The sequence below is a fragment of the Notechis scutatus genome, chromosome 14 (genome assembly GCF_049901735.1).
Source record: "Notechis scutatus isolate UNSWTSFEM ecotype Mainland chromosome 14, rNotScu1.2, whole genome shotgun sequence".
NCBI classification, from domain to species: Eukaryota; Metazoa; Chordata; class Lepidosauria; order Squamata; family Elapidae; genus Notechis; species Notechis scutatus.
This window is the reverse complement of record NC_142022.1, coordinates 8,576,449-8,599,210: the sequence shown is the minus strand read 5'-3', so window position 1 is coordinate 8,599,210 and position 22,762 is coordinate 8,576,449. Positions and strand designations below refer to the sequence as shown.

The window sequence follows — 22,762 nt, the reverse complement described above, 5'->3', positions numbered from 1 at the left end:
CAGTGAGCATTTTTTTAAATTAATTCCTTGCTTCCTTCCTTCCTCTCTCTGTCCCCTTCCTTCCTTTCCTCCCTCCCTTCTTTCTTACCTTATCTCCTTCCTTCCATTCTGTCTTTCCTTCCTTCCCTCCCTCTTCTTTCTGTCTTATCCTTCCTTCCCCCTCCTTCCTTCCTTCTTTCCTCCCTCCCTTCTTATACCTTCTCTCCTTCTTCCCCTTCTGCCTTTCCCGCCTTGCTTCCTTTCATTCATCCATCTTCCATCTGTTTCCTTCTTTCTTTCTCTGTCTTTTCCTTCCTTTCTTCTTTCCTCCCTTCTTCTTTCCTCTCCTTCTTCCCCTTCTCTCCTTCTTCCCCTTCTGTTCCTCCTTCCTTCCTTCCTTTCATTCAGCCATCTCCATCTGTTTCCTTCCTTCTTTGTCAGTCTTTTCCTTCCTTCCTTCCTTCCTTCCTTCCTTCCTTCCTTCCTTCCTTCCTTCCTTCCTTCCTTCCTTCCTTCTTTCCTCCCTCCTTCTTTTCTCCCTTCTCTCTTTCTTCCCCTTCTGTTCCTCCTTCCTTCCTTCCTTCCATCTCTATCTGTTTCCTTCCTTCCTTCCTTCCTTCCTTCCTTCCTTCCTTCCTTCCTTCCTTCCTTCCTTCCCTTCCTTCCTTCCTTCCTTCCTTCCTTCCTTCTCTTTTTCCTACCTTCTCTCCTTCTTCCCCTTCTGTTCCTCCTTCCTTCTTTTTTCCCCCCTTCTTCCCCTCCCTTCATCCAGGAAAAAGAGGATCAACCATACAACTCTCCACATTTTTGCAAACTTTAAATTCCACACTTTATTTTGCAAAACAGGTCATGAAACGAAGGGATATTGTTTTTCAATTTATAATCCCCCAAAAGGGCAGGACGGAGCTGCATCCAGGCCTAGAAAGCAAACTGCATCCTGGTTTACCCTGCAATGCTTAGCTTTTCTTTGCCTAACCATGGTTTACTGACTAAATCATCCACCCCGATGAGCCAGCAAGCCTGGCTCACCCACCACAACGACGGGCAGTGTCCACAAGCTGACTCCTAAGGCGAAACCATCATATTGTGGTTGTATGAATGAGTAACAATACCGGTTCCTGGAAATGAGGGGATACATACGCAACCTATGTGTCTGCTTGTGGTTTGCTTCATAAGCATCTCCTTCGTCGAACCGGTCTGTATGTTTTTTTTCTTGCTCTGGAGGAGACCAGTTGGGCAAAAGGAGAGAAGAAAACAAATATTGCTTTTTGGAGTTCAGCAAATCCTTAGCTTTGATGTTGGCTGGTGTTGCTGTAGCTGATTAACCACAATTCGTGGTTTGACATGAGACCAAACTGGAGCTATTCGGACTCTTGGTCAAAGTAGAGAAATCTATGGTGGCTGAACTGGGGCGTAAATTAAGATCAGAGGCTCGTTGATTTCAGGCACTTTTGTAAATTATTAGGCTGTCTAGTTTAGTTTAGTTTACTACCTGGGTTTCTACCTGGTCGGACTGGTTCTATAGATCCGGTTGTTAACGATTCTGCGCAGTTTGGAGAACCAGCAAATCGCGCCACTGGCTGGCCCCGCCCACTCACTCCTTACCTGGCATCAAACTTACCTGAGTTTGGTAAGTTATTTTTCTTCCCCTCCCCCCAACTATCATCTGTTCTGCTGTGCCGGGAGATTTAGATTAGCTAGAAAGCAGGAAATGGTTGGATTTCTTGCTTTCTAGCTCATCTGAAAGCAGAGCTGAACCTTCCTGAGGACCGAAGCTTCTATTGTTTCAGTGCAGACTCAGGTAGCAGATGGCAGAAAGGTAGATCTCTGAGTGAATCTGTGATTCTGCGAGCGACTCAATCTGCCTGCCTGCTTTGCCTGATTTTGGGTAAAAGTGGCTCTCTCTTTTTATATTAAAAATCAATATTTACGTAAATATTGACAATATTTACATACAAGCCATGCCCAGCCAGTCACGTGACCACCAAGCCACGCCCACAAATTAGGCCACGCCCACAGAACCGGTTAAGAAAATTGAATCCCACCCGTGGTTTACTTGATTGTCATTGCACCTCATACAATGAAATTAAATACCATCTTCAGTGTACAAATTATGACTGTGAAAATAAACACAAACACACATCCTTCACACTCCACACATTGAATTGAAAACCCCTGATATTGCATGTAGATTGCACTATACTGTAGAATTCAACAGAGTTCCTGCCCTGCGATAGAAGGTATCTGTGTATCTGTTTTGTTTTCCTGTTATGTCCTGAGACATTTGTTAAGCGGGTTACGTCCTCTTTTGCGACCTTTCTCGCCACCGTCACTAAGCAAATTGGTGCCCTTGTTCAATCAGTCAACACGGTTGTCGAAGCGAATCTGGTTTCCCCAATGCTTGTCACCAAAGGCCACCTGGAAGACGTCATAAATATGAGACAACGAGGATGAGGACACTGCAAAATCGGGCAGGGCTCGCTTAAAAGCCGCCTTGTTTAGCGACAGAAGTTCTGGTTGTTAAAAAAATCCTGCCTCAAGCAAGGCTAAAATAGCACCCCTGCTCCATTTCAGCGCAATTCTTCTTTGAAAATGTTTCTTGCAAAAAAATCGTTTGCGAAAAAACAAAATTGCAAAAAAAAAATATCGGTTGTTTTCTTTAAAAAAAAAAAAAATATTATTAAAGCCTCTGTGCTAAAAAAAAAAAAAAAGCCCACTAAAAATAAACAAACTAAAAATAAAATATGGGGAAGTCCTCGACTTTTTTAATGACCCCAAAACGGAGCCCTGGAAATCGGACGTGGCTAAGCGAGGAACGGCGTTTCATTTGTTAAACGTGAATTGCCGCCGTCGTCCCATCTGTCATGCAGTCGTTAAGTGGATCCCCCATCGCCTTGGCTTGTCAGACGGTCGCCAGAGGAGAACCACTTGACCCGTCCTAAGTGTGAGTCAGCTGGCAAAGCCTCCGAATTTTGATGGCAGGATGCATTCAGTGTTTAAAAACGTACCCCCCCTTTTTCCCTTCCCAGTGTCACTCAACGAACCGTCGTAAGTCGATGACCCCTTGTCAATTAAATTAACGAACAGAGAAATGACAAGAATTGCAGCTTTTAGCTTCCCCCCCCCTGCACAAAAACCTTCCGTTCCCTCCACCCTTTGAAGCACGCAGCGTCTTGCCTGGAGCATGTACAAAGTTTTTTTTTCCCCCTTTCTCTCTCTGCCTTAACTCTGGCACATCTGGAGTTGCAACACTGGGAGGGGTTTCCTTCCTTGTGCAATTTGCACTCGGGGCCCTTTTCAAAGCAGGACCTGTTAGCCCAGATCGTGGGAAGCGGGCGTGGAGCCACGCACCCCGTTTTGGAAGAGGCCAAGCCAGCCTATCCCCCCCAACCCTCCTGGGTGACACCCACGGCATCTGGGTGTCCTTATTCGACTGTGGTGCGAAGGGTTTTCCCCCTTCGTAGGTGTGAAAAGGTCTGTCCCCCCTCCTCACACCGCTGTGGAAGACAAAACTGGTCTTTTGGGAATGTGAAAGAGGTGTTTCTGAGCATGCACAGGAGGCCAGTGCGCAAAACAAACTTGGCGTTGTCCAGGATGCAAAAGGTGAGGTGTTTTCTGAGCATGCACAGAAGGCTCATGGGACATCTACACCGGTCTCTTTGGACTGCTGGAATCAAGTCGGTCTCCAGCGTGAGTCAAAAATTATAATTCTGCCTGGGCTTTTGTAGTCGATGGTTGGATCTCGCTCGGGGCAACGAATGAGCCCCCCAGCTGGAAAGCTCCCCCAAAATGGAGGGCTGCCCATCCTGCAAACTGGGGCTGTCAGTTCGTCCTGAAATTCGGGGGGGTCTCGGTGTTGTTTTCCTCTCTTAACTAGTCTGGCGTTGAAAACACGCCCATCTTTTTCTTCCCGTGGAGATCAGCCCATAGAATCCTTACCCAAGCATCTCTAAGCAGGAAGGGATATTCCCATCATGCTTTGCTCTCAGCCGGGATGCTCTGGCTTGTTTTCCTGCCTGCTATCAACAGCCAAAAGGGGTATCTATCTATCTGTCTACCTACCTATCTATGTATCTCTCTATCTCTCTATCTATCTATCTATTTATCTACCTATCTACCTATCTACATCCATCCATCTTCTCTATCTGTCTCATCTCTAAGTCTGTCTGTCTCTCTATTTATCTATCTTCTCTATCTCTCTATCATCTCTCTATGTTATATCTATATCTGTCTGTCTATTTATCCGTTTTCTCTTATCTCTATCATCTCTCATCTCTCTCATCTATCAATCTATCTAATATCTCTCCATCATCGTTCTCTCTCTGTCTATGTAATCCCTCTATTTTCTCTCTGTCACACTCTTTTTATCATATCTGTCATCTCTATGTTTCTATCTGTTTCTATCTATCATTTCTATCTATCTTTCTGTGTCACACTATCTCTCTCTTTCCATCATCTTTCCAAGTATCATCTGTATCCATCCATCAATCCTCTCTGTCACATTCCCTTTTATCTCTCCCCCCCTCTCTCATCTATATATATCTTCTCTCTCACACACAATCTTTCTATCATTTCTATCTATCTCTTTATCTATCTATCTATCTATCTATCTATCTAATCTATTTTCTCTCTCTGTCACACTCCTTCTATCATATCTATCTGTCACCTCTCTGTGTCACACTATCTCTTTCCATCTATCTATCATCTATATCTATATCTATCTAGCTATCTATCTATCTTCTCTCTCACACACAATCTTTCTATCATCTCCTACCTGTCTCTTTATCTAATCTATTTTTTCTCTGTCACACTCCTCCTATCATATCTATCTGTCATCTCTCTGTGTCACATACTATCTTTCCATCTGTCTGTCTATATCTTCTCTCTCACACACACACTTTCTATCATATCTCTATCTATCTATCTATCTATCTATCTATCTATCTATCTATCTATCTATCTATCTATCTATCTATCTATCTATCTATCTATCTATCTATCTATCTATCTATCATCTATATCTATCTCTTTATCTATATCTATCTATCACCTATATCTATCTATCTATATCTATCTATCACCTATATCTATCTATCTATCTATCTATCTATCTATCTATCTATCTATCTATCTATCTATCTATCTATCTATCTATCTATCTATCTATCTATCTATCTATCATCTATATCTATCTATCTATCTATCTATCTATCTATCTATCTATCTATCTATCTATCTATCTATCTATCATCTATATCTATCTATCTATCATCTCTATCTATCTATCTATCTATCTATCTATCTATCTATCTATCTATCTATCTATCTATCTATCTATCTATCTATCTCGAATAGACACAACACAACCTTTTGGAGCATTGGCAACACCCTGGTCTGCTTGCCCTCCGCCGGTGAAAAGCTGCCCTGCTGCGGTGCCCGCCCTGTGCCCATCTCTCTGGCTGGCACGGGCTGCATCCCGGGCCTTCCTCCCGCATTCCTGCTCCTTCCTTCCTTCCTTCCTCCCTCCTTGCCAAAGCATCTTGGGGGGTGGTTTGGGGACTGGGGGGGGCCATGCTTGGCCTGTGCTCTCCCCTGCAGTCGCAGCCCTGCCAGCCTTCCCCTCTGTAAAAACCCAGCCGTGCAGAAGAAACGAATGGCAGCTCCACGCTGCCTTGAGGCTTAACTCTTCCTTGGCCAACCTGCTGTGTGTATGGTGTGTGTGTGTGTGTGTGTGTGTGTGTGTGTGTGTCCAGAGCTTCCCAAGGCGGGGAGAAGAAAGCAAGGCCCCACCACATTTGGTTTGGTTTTGAGGTGGTCGTTTTGTGCTCTCCGTCCCTCCTTGGCTTCTCCAAGATAGACTGCCTCTGAAGCTGGAGGCTTGGCTGTCAAAAGAGCCTATTGGGGACCAACAGACTGGCATTTCCTTCCCGAGGGACATTTAAGGCTTCCTTCTCTGCAACCCAATTGCAAGCGTTTTGCTTTTTTTAATTTTTAATTTTTCCTGGCCGGAATGTATTTCCGGTGCAAAATAATATATATATATATATTTTGGGGGGCGCTTTTAATCTGGTTGTGCAAATCCATGCAATGGCGATGCCAGAAAACCACAAGCGGGACTCTCCTTTCCTAAAGCCTCGACACAATCATGGCGGGGCAGGTCCAGGCTGTCCCCCCAACGTACGACCCGAATTGAGCCCCCCCACGCGAGAGACGGGTCGTGGAGAGTCGCTTCCGCTCTGTTGCAACGCCCTTCCTTTCTTGCCACCGTCGTGAAGCGAACGCCCTGCAGCCGTTACGAGGGCGTCTTGTACGGTTATGAAAAGTTGAATCGGGGCTTCCTCCATTGGCTTTGCTTGGTTTCACAAGGGCAGCGGGAGGTCATGCGATATCCCCCCCCCCGTAGGACGCTACGACCGTCATAAGTACGAGGCCGGTTGCCAAGCGCCTGAATTCTGACTCTTAACGAGATGCTGCAACGCTCGTATAGACAGAGGGGCGTGGAAAAAAACTGCTCCCAAGTTGCTTTTTTTTTTCCCAGTGCCATCTCACGGCTTGCTTCATTTAGTGACCAGTCGCTAAATGAAGCGGTTACTAAGCCGTGAGATGGGCAGGCGGGTCCCTGCCTACTTACCGTATGCAAAGCTGGCTCTCGCTCCTTGAAGAGCCACAGCCTTGGGACGGTTGTCGCGACGCGGCACGCCTGCGAGTAGGACGGTGGCACCCAACTCCATCCCCGGGGGGTATCACATCCTTTGCTTCTTCCCTTCGCCAGAGTTTCCCCCCGGCTCCCTTGACCACCCCCCAGTGGCCACTGCGGCAGAGTCCGAGACAAGGAAGGGCAGCCAAGCAGCTCTCCGGCGAAAGTGAGTTATGGTGTCCCTTTGGTACAAGGAGGAAGTGCGCGGCACGTTATACAGCCAAGCTAAGAGTGTGGCTGGGAGGGGAGGGAAGTTGGATGCCCCCCTCCCCTCTTGAGGGACGGCTGTTGGAAGGACGAAGTGGTTCCCCCCACACCGCCCACCCCGAATTCTTCCCGATTCCTCCCCACCGGTTGCCTCCGATTCAAAGGCGCCATTCTGGAGTCAAAGGCATTGAGCAGGACGTGGGAAGGGAACCTCGGAGGTCTCCTAGTCTGACCCCCCTTGCTCAGAATGCAGAAGAACGGACTTGGAAGGGGCCTGGGAGGTCTTCGGTCTAGCTCGACGGCAGAGACCACGGGAAAGGCAGATTCACTTAACGACGGCAGTTGCTGATCGAGCCATGGCAGTGGTCCACTTTAACAGACCACCGCAAGAAAAGAGGCGTAAGATGGCGCAAAGTTCGCTTCTCCGATGTCTCACTTAGCAAGAGATGTGCAGGTGTGCGTGTGTGTGTGTGTAGACGTGAGCACACACACTCACATATATACACTCACATATATACACATACATCTTTCCTTCCTTCCTTCTTTCCTTTTCTTTCCTTCCTTCTTTCCTTTTCTTTCTTTCCTTCCTTCCTTTCCTTCCTTCCTTCCTTTCTTTCCTTCTTTCCTTCTTTTCCTTCCTTCCTTCTTTCCTTTCCTTCCTTCTTTTACTTCCTCCCTTCTTTCCTTTCCTTTCCTTTCCTTCCTTCTTTTACTTCCTTCCTTCTTTCCTTTCCTTTCCCTTCTTTCCTTTCCTTCCTTCTTTTCCTTTCTTTCCTTCCTTCCTTCCTTCTTTTCCTTCCTTCCTTCTTTCCTTTCCTTTCCTTCTTTCCTTTCCTTCCTTCTTTTCCTTTCTTTCCTTCCTTCCTTCTTTTCCTTCCTTCCTTCTTTCCTTTCCTTTCCTTTCCTTCTTTTCCTTCCTTCCTTCTTTCCTTTCCTTTCCTTCTTTCCTTTCCTTCCTTCTTTTCCTTTCTTTCCTTCCTTCCTTCTTTTCCTTCCTTCCTTCTTTCCTTTCCTTTCCTTTCCTTCCTCCTTTCCTTCCTTCCTCCTTTCCTTTCCTTTCCTTTCCTTTCCTTTCCTTTCCTTCCTTCCTTCCTTCCTTCCTTCCTTCCCTTCCCTTCCCTTCCCTTCCTTCCTTCCTTCCTTCTTTCCTTTCCTTTCCTTCCTTCCTTCCTTCCTTCCTTCCTTCCTTCCTTCCTTCCTTCCTTCCTTCCTTCCTTCCTTCCTTCCTTCCTTCCTTCCTTCCTCCTTTCCTTTCCTTTCCTTTCCTTTCCTTGCTTCCTTCCTCCCTTCCTTCATTTTCTTTCCTTCCTTCCTTCCTTTCTCTCTCCCTCCCTCCCTCCCCCTCTAAAGTCTCGTCTTCCCCGTTAGACTCTCCCTCTTCCTCTCCTCCTCAACTGCCAAAGGAACTGACATGGCTTCTTGTGCCTCTGGGCATGTACAGAGGTATTCCCCCCTGCCCGCCCCACGCACACACACACTTCCCATTCCCTCTTCTAAGGCTTTTATCCCATCCTTGCAGGTGAACAACTGGGGGGATCTCTCGTTCTGCAGAACCGTCAGCTGGGATCAAGTTTGTGTTTTTCTCACTCTGGGCTGCTGGCTGGGTGTCAGATCCCTGCGTGTGCTCAGCTCCCCCCGGGGGAAAAAGCGTCTCTCTAACCAACCCTCCGCTTGATTATCGGCGCTGTTTACCAGCCTGCTGTGGTTTAACAAGCCCCATGGCAGGAGACACACTCCTGGGGCATTGGGGGGGGGGGGGGGGAGCCACGTCCCAGCGGCCCCCCACCCCAGAGGGAACCGACTGGGGTGTTCTCCGCACACCTTTGCACCAAGCGACAACCGGCTTTGCATGGCTGGCGCGTTGCAAAAGCTCGCTGGAAATGTCTTTATACCTGCCGAGCAGGCGGAAATTCCACAGGTGATGTTTTCCGCTTTCCTCCCCCCCCCCTGTCAACAAGGCAAAGAATCTCCTAAGGGGCCGGGGAGGGGATAAAGCTTCCATAATAGAGGCAGTCTACCTGTACTCTCCCGGGCACCGACAGGAGGGTCGAGGCGGAGGGGGGCCTCTTTGGGGAGGAATAGAGCCTCCCCGAGCAGAGGCAGTCTACCTGCGCCTTTCCGGGCCTCGCAAGGGAAGGTGCCTCTTCTTAGAGGTGACTCAAGAAGGGAAAGAACAGAGCTGAATGTTACGACCTTATTTGTGGCACACACACACACATATACACCGTTGTTAAGGGAATCACCGCCGCGGTTAAAGTTACGACACCGCGACCGTTAAAGCGCAAATCCGGTCTTCCCCCGTGGGCTTTGCTGGTCGGACGGTCGCAAAAAGGGGATCGCGCGATTTCCCCCCGGCCATCATAAGGACGAGCCGGTTTTCCCCACCCCCCCAAGTGCCTGAATTTTGATTCACAGGTCTGCGGGGACGTTACGACGGTCGTAAGGGTGACGCACGGTCCTAAGTCACTATTTGGAGCGCCGTGGTAGGGTAACTCCAAACAGTCCCTAAACCGTCGTCGTCGTCTTTTCATGACCCTCATAATCCCTTGCAATTGGGGTGGAGTCTGGGCAACTGAATGGAGCGAGCAGGGAGGGTTTACTGGCCGGATGCCTTTCCCCGTCGCCAGTACGGAGTTTAGTTCAGCGGATAATATTCTCATCCTTCCCAGAGAGAAGAAATATATGCCTCGACCTAGGATCGAATTCACAGCCCGCTGATTGTAAGGCGAGAGCGCCACCTCTAGGTCACCACGCCACTCCTCCAAACAGTCGCTAAGTGAACCGTTGTGAGTCCAGGACCATCCGTAGTTTCCGTTTGCAAGCCTTTGTACGTTCCTCTCTTCCACTCAGCTGTCTCTTAGCTACCGCCCCATCCAGTATCCTATACGATTATTTATTTCAACGCAGCCAGGCCGAGCCGTTCAAAAGCTCTCTCGGCGAACCACGATTCACCCCGTGGCTCAAGCGGCCCAAACCACGCCTACGACGGTGCCAACGGAGGCAGGATCTGACTCAGTCCCGCCTGGCTTTTTCGCAGGGCTCTCGCCAAGCGAGGCGGGCTGGTCCAGGCTTGTCACGGAGCTGAATTCCATGGGAACATTCCCAAGCGCGGATCTTAGGGCTGGTGGGAAGAGCCGGCCCGTTCAGGAAAAAAAAAATCGGGCATGGCAAATGCTTTTGGGAGAGGAGATGGCATCAGGCCCGAGCGGGAATGGCTGCAGGCAGATCCGTAGCAGGGCGATGCCCCCCGAACTTCGAGCACCTTCTCTTCTTCCCAGCCGATGGGGAAAAACAACGCCGCCCGCGCCCGATTCCTTTCCAATTTTTATTTTATTTATTTCGTCTTTCTTTTTCAATTCCAAAGAGGCAGCAGATGGCCCCAAGCTGGTTTTTTTTTTTTTTTTTCCTGGGATGAGGTGGCCTTGCCAAGAAAACCGAGCTGGAGAAACAAGGGCTTCCGAAAAACACAGCTTCTGAGCATGCACGGAGGGCCTCTGAACCTTCGGCTCGCAAATCCCCGGCAACCTTGTCCAGATTATCCCCCGGAAAAGCGACGGGACGAGGAAAGGAAAAGAAATTTGAGAACGGCCACGGTTTGCGGATTTTGAGAGCCGCCGTCCTATAAAGCCTGACGATTTGGTGCTCACGATGGTTTGGAGGGTTGTTCTTTTTTCCCCTCGCCGTTAATAAATAACAAATAATCAGAGTTGGAAGGGACCTTGTAGGTCATCTAGTCCAACCCCGCACCCAAACCATTTCTGGCTGATAGCAGTCCAGTCTCTTCATGTGATGAAGCTCCCACAACTTTCGAAGCAATTTCTGTTCCACGGGTTGATTATTCTCCCTGTCAGAAAGTTTCTCCTTATTTCCAGGTTGAATCTCTCCTGGTTCAGTTTCCATCCATTCTTCCCTGTCTGGCCTTTGGGAGCTTTAGAAAACAGCTTGACCCCTTCCTCCTCTCTGGGGCAGCCCCTCAAATATTGGAAGATGCTCTCCTGTCTCCCCTGGTCCTTCTCTTCCCTAGACTAGCCAGGCCCAGTTCCTGCAACCGTCCGTCGTATGTTTGAGCCTCCAGTCCCCTCATCTTCCTGGTTGCTCTTCTCTGCACTCTTTCTAGAGTCCCAACATCTTTTTTATAGTGTGGTGACCAAAACTGGATTCAGTCCTCTAGGTGTGGCCTTACTAAGGCTTTACAGAGTGGTATTAGTACCTCCCTTGATCTGGATTGTATCCCTCTGTTAATACAACTTAGGATTGCATTAGGTTTTTTGGCTGCTGCTGCACAATGCTGGCTCCTATTGAGCTGGTTGTCCACTAAGACTCCAAGATCCCGTTTCCCAAGGAGTGACCGGTGTAAGAAATGCTTCCCGCTCCTTGCTGTCGCCTCTCATCGGTGCATTTTGGGAGGGTGCACGCTGGGGTGTGGGATTCCGCCGGTTTGGACCGGTTCGCTCCAACTGTGCGCTCACCCAAACCGTTGGCCGCATCCCACGACTACTGGGCGCACACCACCAAGGGAGGTTTGTGTCCTGCCGTTTTTTGCAAGGCGGTTTTGCTAGGCCCCTGATGGAGGAGGCCGAAAGACGATTTTGGAGAAGGGGAAGGAAGAGAGAAAAAAGGGGATGTTTTGATTTTCATTTTTTTTAAAAAAAATTTTTTAACTTCGATGCACCGTTGCAGATGCCACCGCCGTTCCTTTCGTTCGTGCCGCACCGTCTTTTGGTGGAAGCGAATTAATCGGCGGGCCTTGGGCTCGGCGTGTGTGTGTGTTGTGTGTGTGTGTGTGTATATCAGCGGGCCCCGTCTCAAGCTGTCATAATTATCAAAGCGGGCCCCGATTAGGCCTAGCGGGGGTCTCCCCGGAGCAGATCAGAGCCCCGGCTTGTGGCACAAGATCAAGATAATGGAGGCTCCCTAGAGAGACACTCGTCCTTACCCGCTTGCTAGAATTGGGTAACAGGATTAGCGGTGGTGGAAGCAAGGGGAAAAAAAAACAGGTGTGTGTTTGTGTGTGTGTGTGGATTTCTGGACCCACGCCAGCAAGTGTGCCAAAAAAACCCTACAGCCCTAGCTTAAGCATCCTCTGGAATTGCAGGTCCCATCATCCTTGGCCCGTGCAGGTGGTGGGTTCCCGTGAAATTGCCTTGCCAGGGGTCGAAACTGGAAACAGGATATTAAAAGACCTTTTTTTGTGTGTGGGCTGGCAGGAAAATGTTTTAAAAAGGAGGATGGGAAAGGAAGGAGGGATAAATAAAAGTTTGTGTTATTGGGGTGTCTTTCCTGGACGGCTTTGGGGTTGTTGTTGTTTTGCAGCTTTAGTTTTTATGGTTTGTAGCTCTATTATGGGATGTAAGGTAAGGGAGGGAGGGAGGAAAGAAGGGAGGAAGGGAAGAAGGAAAGGAAAATGGATAGGGAGGAATAAGTGGGTGAAAGGAAGGAAGGAAAGAGGAAGAAAAGATGAGAGAGGAGGAGTGGGGGAGAAGGAGGAAGGAAGGAAGGAAAGATGGAAGGAAAGATGGAAGGAAGGAAGGAAGGGATAGTGGATAGGGAGGGTGAGTGGGTGAAAAGAAGGAAAGGAAGGAAGAAAAGATGAGAAAGGAAGGAATGGGTGAGAAGGGAAGGAAGGAAAGAAGGGAAAGTGGATCGGGAGGATGAGTGGGTGAAAAGAAGGAAGGAAAGAGGAAGAAAAGATGAGAAAGGAAGGAGGAGGAGTGGAAGGAAAGAAGGAGAAGTGATAGGGAGGATGAGGAAAAGGAAAGAAAGGGGAAGAAAAAGAAGAGAGGGAGGGGAGGGTGGATGGGGAAGAGGAGAGGAAGGAAGGAAGGAAGGAAGAAGAGAAAATGAGAAAGGATGGAAAGAGGAGCAGTCGAGTGAGAAGGAAAGAAAGAAAAGAGGATAGAGAGGATGAAAGGAAAGAAAGGAAGAAGTCGATGAGAGGAAAGAAGTTAGGAGTAGGAAGGAAGAAGAAGTGGATGAGAGGAAGGAAGGAAAGGAGAAGGAAGGAAGGAAGAAGGGTTAGGAAGAAGGAAGGAAGGAAGGAAGGAAGGAAGGAAGGAAGGAAATGATTAAGGAAGACTTGTGCTACCTCAGCAGAGAAAGAAGCAACAGGAGGGCAGAGGAAAACTGTTTAGCCTGTGATGTCTTCAGATTTTACACACACACACACACACACACACACATATACACACACACCATCACCTGCTTTTCCTCCCCAGCTCCCTTGCCTTAATTGCCTCGCCAAGATTGCAATTAGTACCTCTTGACATCGTGAGCATCTTCGGCACTGCTGCTTCTTCTTCAACCTTTCCCCGCAGGGGAAGATGGAGGCCGCTGTTCTCCAGAGCCCCCAATCCCCCCCGGGTGCTCTTCGAACCAACCCCCACAAGGGGATCAGGTGGGGTGTGTGTATGTGTGTGCAGAGAAGCTGCTCCCTCACAAGGCAGAGAGAGAGAGAAAGAGAGAGAGAGAGAGAGAGTCCGCTTTTGCAAACCTGGGAGAAAAATCTGGCTTCTCCACCTGAAGCCGCTTAGGCAGGTGCTTAAGGATGAGCAGCAGGAGCTCAGAAAAATCTCTGCATGCTTTAATATGGATGGACTTCGACTCCCAGAATCCTCTACTCTGCATGCTTTAATATGGATGGACTTCAACTCCCAGAATCCTCTACTCTGCATGCTTTAATATGGATGGACTTCCACTCCCAGAATCCTCTACTCTGCATGCTTTAATATGGATGGACTTCCACTCCCAGAATCCCCCAGCCAGCATGCTTTAAGAGGGAGGACTTCGGAATCTCTACTCTGCATGCTTTAATATGGATGGACTTCCTCCCAGAATCCTCTAGAGAATCCTCTACTATGCTTTTACCAAGATGGATGGACTTCAACTCCCAGAATCCTCTACTCTGCATGCTTTAATATGGATGGACTTCAACTCCCAGAATCCTCCAGCTCGCATGCTTTAATATGGATGGATGGAATCTTGCATGCTTTAATATGGATGGACTCCCCAGAATCTCCCAGAATCCCCCAGCCATCAGGGGAAGATGTATAGACTTCAAAATGGCTGACTGGGGAATTCTGGGAGTTGATCACGTGTCCACAGGGATGCTGCAGTGGTCGTAAGTGTGAAAAACTGGCCCTAAGTCACTTTTCCCCCCCATGCCATTGTGACTTCAAATGGTCACGAAACGAACTGTTGTAAGTTGAGGACGACCTGGACAGAAAGTTGCAGTGGTTGGTTGTGTTGCTTTTTCCTCTCTTTTTTTTTTTCCTTCCTTACCTTGGAAGAGAGACCAAAAAATGTCTTTATCTTTTTATTGCAAACGCAAGATAGATAGATAGATAGATAGATAGATAGATAGATAGATAGATAGATAGATAGATAGATAGATAGATAGATAGATAGATATGTAGGTAGATAGATAGGTAGGTAGGTAGAGATAGCAGATTAGAGATAGATATAGAAGATTAGAGATAGAGGTAGATAGATGTAGATAGATATAGAAGATTAGAGATAAATAGATAGATAGGTACAGATAGATAGGTAAAGATAGATACAGATATAGATATAGAGAGAAGATTAGAGATAGAGAGATAGATGTAGAGAGATAGATGTAGATAGATATAAAAGTATAGATAGATAGATAGACAGACAGACAGGCAGACATAGATAGATAGATAGATAGATAGATAGATAGATAGATAGATAGATAGATAGATAGATATGATAGATATGATAGAGATAGAGATAGAGGTATTTGGTCTTTTCAAATTCCATCTTAAAAACATGTTAATGCGGTAAACAGAAGGAACAGGCATGTTTAAACAGCCACGGGGGGTCGCCTGCCAAAAATCCGGATGAAAAATAATACAAACTGTTCCAAACTGTCAATGAGGAAGGGAGGGAGGAAGGGAAGGAAGGAAGGGAAGAGGACAGGGTTGAATCATCGTGTATCAAGTTGGCTTGTCCGAGACCTTGGCGGCTTTTCATGGGGGGCTTAACTTACCCCATTGGAGCGGGACTTGAACAGTGGTGGGCTTCAAATAAATTTAGCAACCTGTTCTCCACCAGGTTGCTGGATGGGCGTGGCCTAGGCCTCTTGCACCATGAGGCGGGGGGGGCGTTTTTGCCCTTTCCTGGGCTCAAGAGGATTTGCTTAAGCCTCCGGGAGGACAAAAATGGCTCTGCGGAGGCCCGTTTCTGGCCTCTGGGGGGCCTGTTTTTGCCCCCCCCGAGCGTCCATGCAGGCCCTGCTCTTACCTGTGATCCAAAAAGGGCCACCTGGAGATTCCTGGGAGGGGAGGAGCCAGCCCGTCGTTTGCAACTACCGGTTCAGCGAACCAGATGTCAAAAAAAATGAACCGGTTCGTGCGAACCGTTGCGAACCGGTTGCATTCCCACCCTAGGCTGGGCTGGAATCCTTCGGAGGAGACCCAAAAAATTAAATGTCCTTTGCGTAATGGAAGTTATTTGAAAGTAAATCTATGGGTGCTAGTCAGACGGACAGGAATGAAGGGATGTGTGGGGTAGGAGGAGAAAATCTCGTTTCTGGAACACCACGGATCTGGGCAGGTGGGGGGAGGCCCCCCGGCGTTTTGTCTGGTTGTTGAAAGCTTCGCCAACCTTGTAGCTACTCGGAGCAAGACGACTGCGGGTGGCTGTCCAGTCCAATTTAAGGAGCTGTCCATCATCCGGGGAGAAGGGGGGCATTTGGAGGAACCCCCAGCGGTCTGAGAAACATTAATGTCATTTAAAGCAAGGACGTTCCGGAGCGAGCCAAGCCTGTATTTGGATAAATAGATTATAAAGTAGGGTTTTTTTTTTTCTGCCCCAAACCCAATAATCCTTCCTTCCTTCCTTCCTTCCTTCCTTCCTTCCTTCCTTCCTTCCTTCCTTCCTTCCTTGTCTCTTTGTCAACTTGCTTTTCACCTGCTCCTCTTTTATCAACTCTACTCTTTCTTTCCTTCCTCACTCATCTCTTTCTTTCCTTTCTTCTTTTCACCCACTCCTCCTCTTTATCGACTCTTCCCTTGCCCTTCCTTCTTTCCTTTCTTGCATCCATCCTCATCTTCTCCTATCTTTCTTTCCTTCCTTCTTTTCACCCACTCCTTTATCAATTCTTCCCTTCCTTCCTTCCTTCCTTCCTTCCATCCATCCATCCATCATCCATCATCTCCTCTTTCTTTCCTTCTTTCTTTTCACCCACTCCTTTATCAATTCTTCCTTGCCCTTCCTTCCTTCCTTCCTTCCTTCCTTCCTTCCTTCCTTCCTTCCTTCCTTCCTTCCTTCCTTCCTTCCTTCCTTGTCTCTTTGTCAACTTCTTTTCACCTGCTCCTCTTTTATCAACTTTCTCTTTCCTTCCTTCCTCACTCATCTTTCTTTCCTTTCTTCTTTTCACCCACTCCTCCTCTTTATCAATTCTTCCCTTGCCCTTCCTTCCTTCCTTTCATCCATCCATCCATCATCTTCTCCTCTTTCTTTCCTTCCTTCTTTTCACCCACCTCCTCCTTGCCCATCCTTCCCTTTCCCTTCCTTCCTCACCTCCTCCGCTCTTCCCTTCTTTTCACCCACTCATCTTTATCAACGAATCCCTTTCCTTTCTCCTTTCCTTTCCCTTTCCCTTCCTCCTTCTCCTTGAAAAAAAACAACTCCTCATGGGAAGCTCCTTCCTCCCAGCTCTTCCCGAGCTAACTTTCTCCTCCTTCTCTTCGTTCTCCAGCTTACGGCGAGAGGGTTACACGGTCCAGGTGAGCGTCAATGACTACCTGGACATCTACTGCCCCCATTACAACACCTCGGTGCCCGAGGGGCGCATGGAACAGTACATCCTCTACATGGTGAGCCTGGAGGGGTACCAGACATGCGACATCAGCCAAGGCTTCAAACGCTGGGAATGCAACCGGCCTCGCGCCCCACACAGCCCCATCAAGTTCTCGGAGAAGTTCCAGCGTTACAGTGCCTTCTCACTGGGTTATGAGTTCCACGCTGGCCACGAATATTACTACATCTGTGAGTTGGGTGTCTTTCTCTCCTTTGCCCTCACCTTTTCTTTGATGGGATGTGTTTTTCCTTTGAGCGGCAATCCAAAAACTTATAAGTAACTGATAAGCATTTAGCAATAGCAATAGGACTTAGATTTGTGGGCAGTCAGCCTGCAATACTGCATTCTAACAGGAAGGAAGGAAGGAAGGAAGGAAGGAAGGAAGGAAGGAAGGAAGGAAGGAAGGAAGGAAGGAAGGAAGGAAGGAAGGAAGGAAGGAAGGATTAGCACTAGCACTTAGACTTATAAGACTCACAATGCTTTTCAGCCCTCTCTAAGCAGTTGGCAGAGTCAGCCTCTTGCCCCCAACAGTCTGGGTCTCCTCATTTTACCGACCTCAGAAGGATGGAAGGCTGAGTCAACCTTGATCCTGGTGAGAGTCAAACTGCCAAATTGCAGGCAGCCGGCAATCAGCAGAAGTAGCCTGCAGTATTGCACTCCAACCACTGTGCCACTGCGGCTCCATTGATGGCCAAATGCTAGACCAGGAAGGAAGGTTTGGAGCACCAGCACCCCTTATTAAAAGGTCAAAGGTTACCTGTCCGGTCGTGTCCGACTCTAGGGGCCGAGGAAGCCAGCATTGTCCGGAGACATTTTCCACCGTCCTGCGGCCACAGCATGGCTATATGCCAAGGGCACACAGAACACTGTTACTTTCCCACCAAAGTGGTACCTATTTATCTGCTCACTTTTGCATGCTTTCGGACTGCTAAGTGGGCTGGAGCTGAGGCAAGGAAGGGGAACTCTCCCCATCCCACCACGCCCAGGTCTCAAACCCGGGCTGTCAGGTTTCCAGCGGACAGGATCAGCAGCCTTGAAAAAAATGATGCAAAATGGTCTTGTCGATCAGGGTTTATCGTTCACGAAGACTCCATGTTACGTCCCCGATCCAGGCCAAACACCAGTTAAATGGGACACGTGTCTGTCTCCTGGGGCTAAATCAAACACCAAATTAAAAGGCTTTTGCCCCGAGACCACAGGGCAATGCCAAAACTTGTCTATCACAGTTTGTTAGATCATAGAATGATGGTTTATCTCAAGATAAGGGTCTTCCTCTGGCCGGGTTCAGACAACCCCACTCTCTCACGCTCTACAGGTAGTTCTCAACTTGTTTAATGACCATTGGAAGCCCCAACTGTGCTGAAATGAGTGACGTATCCTCGGAGTTATGACCACATCCCCACGGTCATGCGATCTGAATTTGGGCCCTTCAACTGGCCTGTATTTACCACGATTGCAGTGTGCCAGGCTCACTTTCGTGAGTGGCCTTCCCAGCCGGCTTCAGACAAGCGAAGTCCCTGGAGGAAGCTGGACTCGCTTAGCACAGGCCCAGTTGTGGTCATAAGTCGAGGACTACCAATCACGGACTCCATTTAGGCTTTGTGTGTGGGGCAAAGCAATCGACTGCATAAACTAAGAGTAAGAGGTGTTTATTTAGCTCTTTGGCCGTGTTAGCGGCTGAGCGAAGCAGGAGAATATGGCTTTTGTCCACCAGGGGGAGCCCTCGACCAAGGCAACTTTAGGCTTTTCCTCAACCTTTGGCCAATACGGATTCGTCATAAAGTGAATCTCGTTTCTTCCTCCTCTCATAAAAACAATGTGCAAATGTGGGGGCGTGACTTTTTGAGGGGGCCCAAGAGGCTTGCCCCCCACTTTTCAGGTGGCCCAGGTGAATGGATTCACTTAACGACTGCTACGAGGGAGGGACCGAGGAAAGGAGGGAGGGAAGGAGGAAGAGGATGGAAGGAAGGAAAGAAGGAAGGAAGAAGAAGATGAAGGAAGGAAGGAAAGAAGATTGAAGGAAGGAAGGAAGAAGAAGATGAAGGAAGGAAAGAAGGAAGGAAGAAGAAAGATGATGGAAGGAAGGAAAGAAAGAAGGAAGAAGAAGAAGGATGATGGAAGGAAGGAAAGAAGGAAGGAAGAAGAAAAAGATGAAGGAAGGAAGGAAAGAAGGAAGGAAGAAGAAAGATGAAAGGAAGGAAAGAAGGAAGGAAGAAGAAAGATGAAGGAAGGAAGGAAAGAAGGAAGGAAGAAGAAAGATGAAGGAAGGAAGGAAAGAAGGAAGGAAGAAGAAAGATGAAGGAAGGAAGGAAAGAAGGAAGGAAGGAAGAAAGATGAAGGAAGGAAGAAGAAAGATGAAGGAGGGAAGGAAAGAAGGAAGGAAGAAGAAAGATGAAGAGGGAAGGAAAGAAGGAAGGAAGGAACCGAGGGAGGGAGGGAGTGGAGGAGGGAAGGAAGGAACCAAGAAGGGGAGGGAGGGAAGGGAGGGAGATGAGAGAAGGAAGGAATATAGATAATGGAAGGAAGGAAGAAGGAAGATGATGGAAGGAAGGAAAGAAAGAAGGAACCAAGGGAGGGAGGGAGGGAGGAAGGAAGAAGGAAGATAGATGATGGAAGGAAGAAGGAAGATGATGGAAGAAAGGAAAGAAGGAACCAAGGAGAGGAGGGAGGGGAGGAGGGGAGGAAGGAAGAAGAGAGGGGAGGGAGGAAGAGGGGGTGGTCCCCAACATTGTTCCCCCCCCCACTGATCCATCCCACCTCAGTTTCCCTGCCTGGTTCGGCCCCAAGAATCCCTCAGCCCATCTGGGGATGAAATGTGCTGCCTGCCAAGCCAGGAGAGGGTGAAACGGTTCAGAGATGGCCGACTCCAACGCCATCCTTTTGTTGTTGTTGTTGTTGTTGTTGTTTTCTAGCCACTCCAACGCACAATCACCGCCGGTCCTGCTTGCGAATGAAAGTCTTTGTCTGCTGCCATTCCCGTGAGTGACCGCTTCCTTTCTCCCATTTCCTCCACCGCCACCACCACCACATTCTCAAAAGTGCCCAAAAGCATTCAAGATCTGTACTACCAAATTTGGCACCGCCCTTTCCCAAACCAAGCCGTTAGTCCTCAGGAAAGGACTGGGGTTTCTTTCTCTCCCCCACCCCCCCTCCTTCCGGGATGACAAGGGTGGACTCTGAACCTCCATACCCCCGTCTGGGAATGTACTTTATCTTGGCGGGAAAACTTAACAATCGTTTCGTCTTCCCCGCAAAAAACGAAACCCGAGGGGCAAAATTTACACCGCCTGTCGTGGAACTACCACGCCCCTCGTAGGAGCCTGTACTGGGGAGGGGGTGTGCCCTGGGGACAGGAGGGCGGCCAAAAACTTTCCGGGAGGGTCCTTGTCGTATCCCACCACCCCTTGGAAGTAATGACTTCCCCCCCCTCTCTCCTGCCCACAGCGTCGTTTTCTGGGGACAGAGTGGTACCAACTCTTCCGCCATTCACTATAGGGCCCGAAGTGAAGATTGAGGATCTGGGTGAGTGTCCACCTACTTTTGCCCGGGGAAATGTGGGGTGAAGGGGCTGGGATTTCCCCCCCACCTCCACCCCTCCAAAAATGTAGCTTCCTGCCTCTCCACTGAGGATTGGGTTGTCTTGCTGGAAGAGGCTGAGGGATCTCCCAAATTTTGGAGGCCCTCGAGGGTGGGTCTAGGACAACTCGCCGAGGACAAAACTCCGTACGGACAACTCGCCATGGGACAATTCAACGCTGTTTTAACAGAGAGTTGGAAGGGACCTTAGAGGTCTTCTAGTCCGACCCCCCCACCCCAGCAGGAGACCCTAACACCATTTCAGACCAACGGTGATCCAATCTCTTCTTTAAAAAAACAGTGTTGAAGCACTCACAACTTCGTTCAATCGTTTCATTCAGGGATCATCGGCGAGCACGTTTTTGTCGACATGGTTGTAACTCTTTGTCCTTCTGGCTGACTTTCTTTTATTCCTATTCTTATTGGCCACGGTTCTGTCGAAATTCACACAACTTTTGGATGGGTTGAATTGTCCCACGGAGTGTTGTTTTCGCAGCGAGTTGGCTGCGGCGAATGGTCCCCTTCCACTCGGGGGTTGGCGCACCCTCGTCGCAGTCGCTTGTCCTGTGTGGCGCGCCGTGGAGAAACAGCGTTTTGAGCAGGATTGACCGGGGGAAGAGGGCACGGCCTACACTTCCGCCTTTTTTTCCCTCCCCTCCTACCACTTTTTAATCTTCTCTTCCTTTCTCTCTTTCTCCCCCCTCCCCCAAATACAGATCATTTTAACCCCGAGATGCCCAAACTGGAGAAGAGCATCAGTGGGACGAGTCCGAAGTGGGAACACTTGCCTTTAGCCCTGGCAGTCGCTTTCTTCCTTATGATTTTCCTGGCCTCCTAGCTGTGTGGATTGGAGGGGGAGGGGGCCCAGCAGTAGCTCCCTCCCCATCACAGGGGCCCGGTCTCTTCCTCAAGGTCTCCTTGGCTGTTGGGTTGGCACAGGACAGAGAGAAAACCAAGTATATTCACCGTGAAATTTCAGAGCAAGACACATTTGACAGGCCTGGGTGGGAAGGTGGGGTCGCCGAAGAGAACAGCGAGATTTCACGGGCATAACACTCCTCCGTCCGGATAATCGTGATCCCCACTTTGGCCGTCTTCTCCGCTTCCCACCACACGCCGAGGAACAACCCTGCTTTTAAAGGCGGGATCCAGAATTTAAGACAAAAACAAAAAAAACGGGGCTCTTTTCTTTTCTCCCCCCCCTTTTTTTTTAAAAAAAAAATATCATTCTGCTATTCCTGAGCGCGATGACTTTCGATCGCCATCCCGTCTCCCTCTCGTTCTCTCGTCTCGCCCGTACAAGCGGACAAAACGAGCGGATGAATCCGCAAAAATCGTACCCGTAAGGATTTGGATCAGGACACGGACCGTTTGTTAAACCTGGCTGTTGGGGGGAGTTGGAGGGGGGTCAGCCAGGGAGAGGACCCTGCTTGAAAGAGGGGGCGTTGTGCCCCCACGGAGCTTCCGATGCCCGAGATTTTTGGGGTGTCCACGGCGTCTCCCAGTGCGCACCTTGAGGTCGACGGACACCCGCTATTTTGGGAAGGGGGGAATCCTGTACATATCTCGTATGTGTTCTGTACAGAGAGGCACCCTTATTATCCTGTGTCTATAGATTATATGAAATTGTTCTCATAGGGGGTTTTTTTTTTTGGGGTGGGGGGGCAGCTCTTCCTGTCTGTCTTCTGTGAAGACCAAACCTATGCAAGTGGCACCGTCACTTTTTTTTCCTTTGGGGTGGGGGGAGTTTGGGGGTGGGGGGCAAGTGGTAAAAGGGACGGCCAAATCCACGCGGTGAAAAAAACAAACCCCGAAGATGATGATAATGGGGGCAAAACTAAAATATTGACGATGAAGATTTCTCTCGGCGTGTACGTGTGTTGGATGGTTTTACGGTTTATTATATATATATTTTTTTGGTTTTGTTTTTCTTCTTCTTAACTTTCGGGCTTGGGGTTTTGATTATTATTATTATTATTATTGGGTTTCTTTCCCCCCAAAGAACTTTGGCTTGTCGTTTTCATATACTTCCTCTTAGTCTATTAAAAAAAAAAATTTAAATAAAAGGTGAAGAAAAAAAGATACGATGGCGTGGTCCCTTCCTTTCTTCTCGTCCTGGGGGGTCTTCATTGGTTATAGATGGGGTTGATGCGGGGGGAGGGGGGGGAAATAAGGATTTGGGGATTTGATGAATAACTTGTTTTTTTCTTCCCTTTCCCCTTCTTCCTCTTTTGGTTTCTTCTCTCCCTCTTTTTCTATTTTTCCTTTCTCCTTTCCCTCTTTCTTTTCTTCCCCTTCTCGTTCCTCTTCCTCCTTCACTTCTTCCACATCCTTCACTTCTTCCTCCCATTCCTCTGCTCTCTTTAATTTCTTCTTCTTCTTCTTCTTCTTCTTCTTCTTCTTCTTCTTCTTCTTCTTCTTCTTCTTCTTCTTCTTCTTCTTCTTCTTCTTCTTCTTCTTCTTCTTCTTCTCCTCCTCCTCCT

General features: G+C 48.5%; 1 protein-coding gene across 2 annotated transcripts in view; it reads left to right on the top strand.

Annotated features, from left to right (window-relative positions):
* EFNA3 (ephrin A3) overlaps nucleotides 1–22,361 on the top strand; it is a 36,950-nt gene extending 14,589 nt beyond the window's left edge. The window contains exons 2-5 of one of the 2 annotated variants that reach the window (XM_087943758.1): nucleotides 16,602–16,891; nucleotides 19,616–19,681; nucleotides 20,148–20,225; nucleotides 20,996–22,361. In XM_087943758.1, the coding sequence (XP_087799884.1) occupies nucleotides 16,602–16,891; nucleotides 19,616–19,681; nucleotides 20,148–20,225; nucleotides 20,996–21,117 (556 nt within the window). In that variant the 3' untranslated portion in view covers nucleotides 21,118–22,361. The remainder of the gene's footprint in view (nucleotides 1–16,601; nucleotides 16,892–19,615; nucleotides 19,682–20,147; nucleotides 20,226–20,995) is intronic. The other variant, XM_087943759.1, reaches the window with a different exon arrangement.
* Nucleotides 22,362–22,762: the final 401 nt, after the last annotated feature.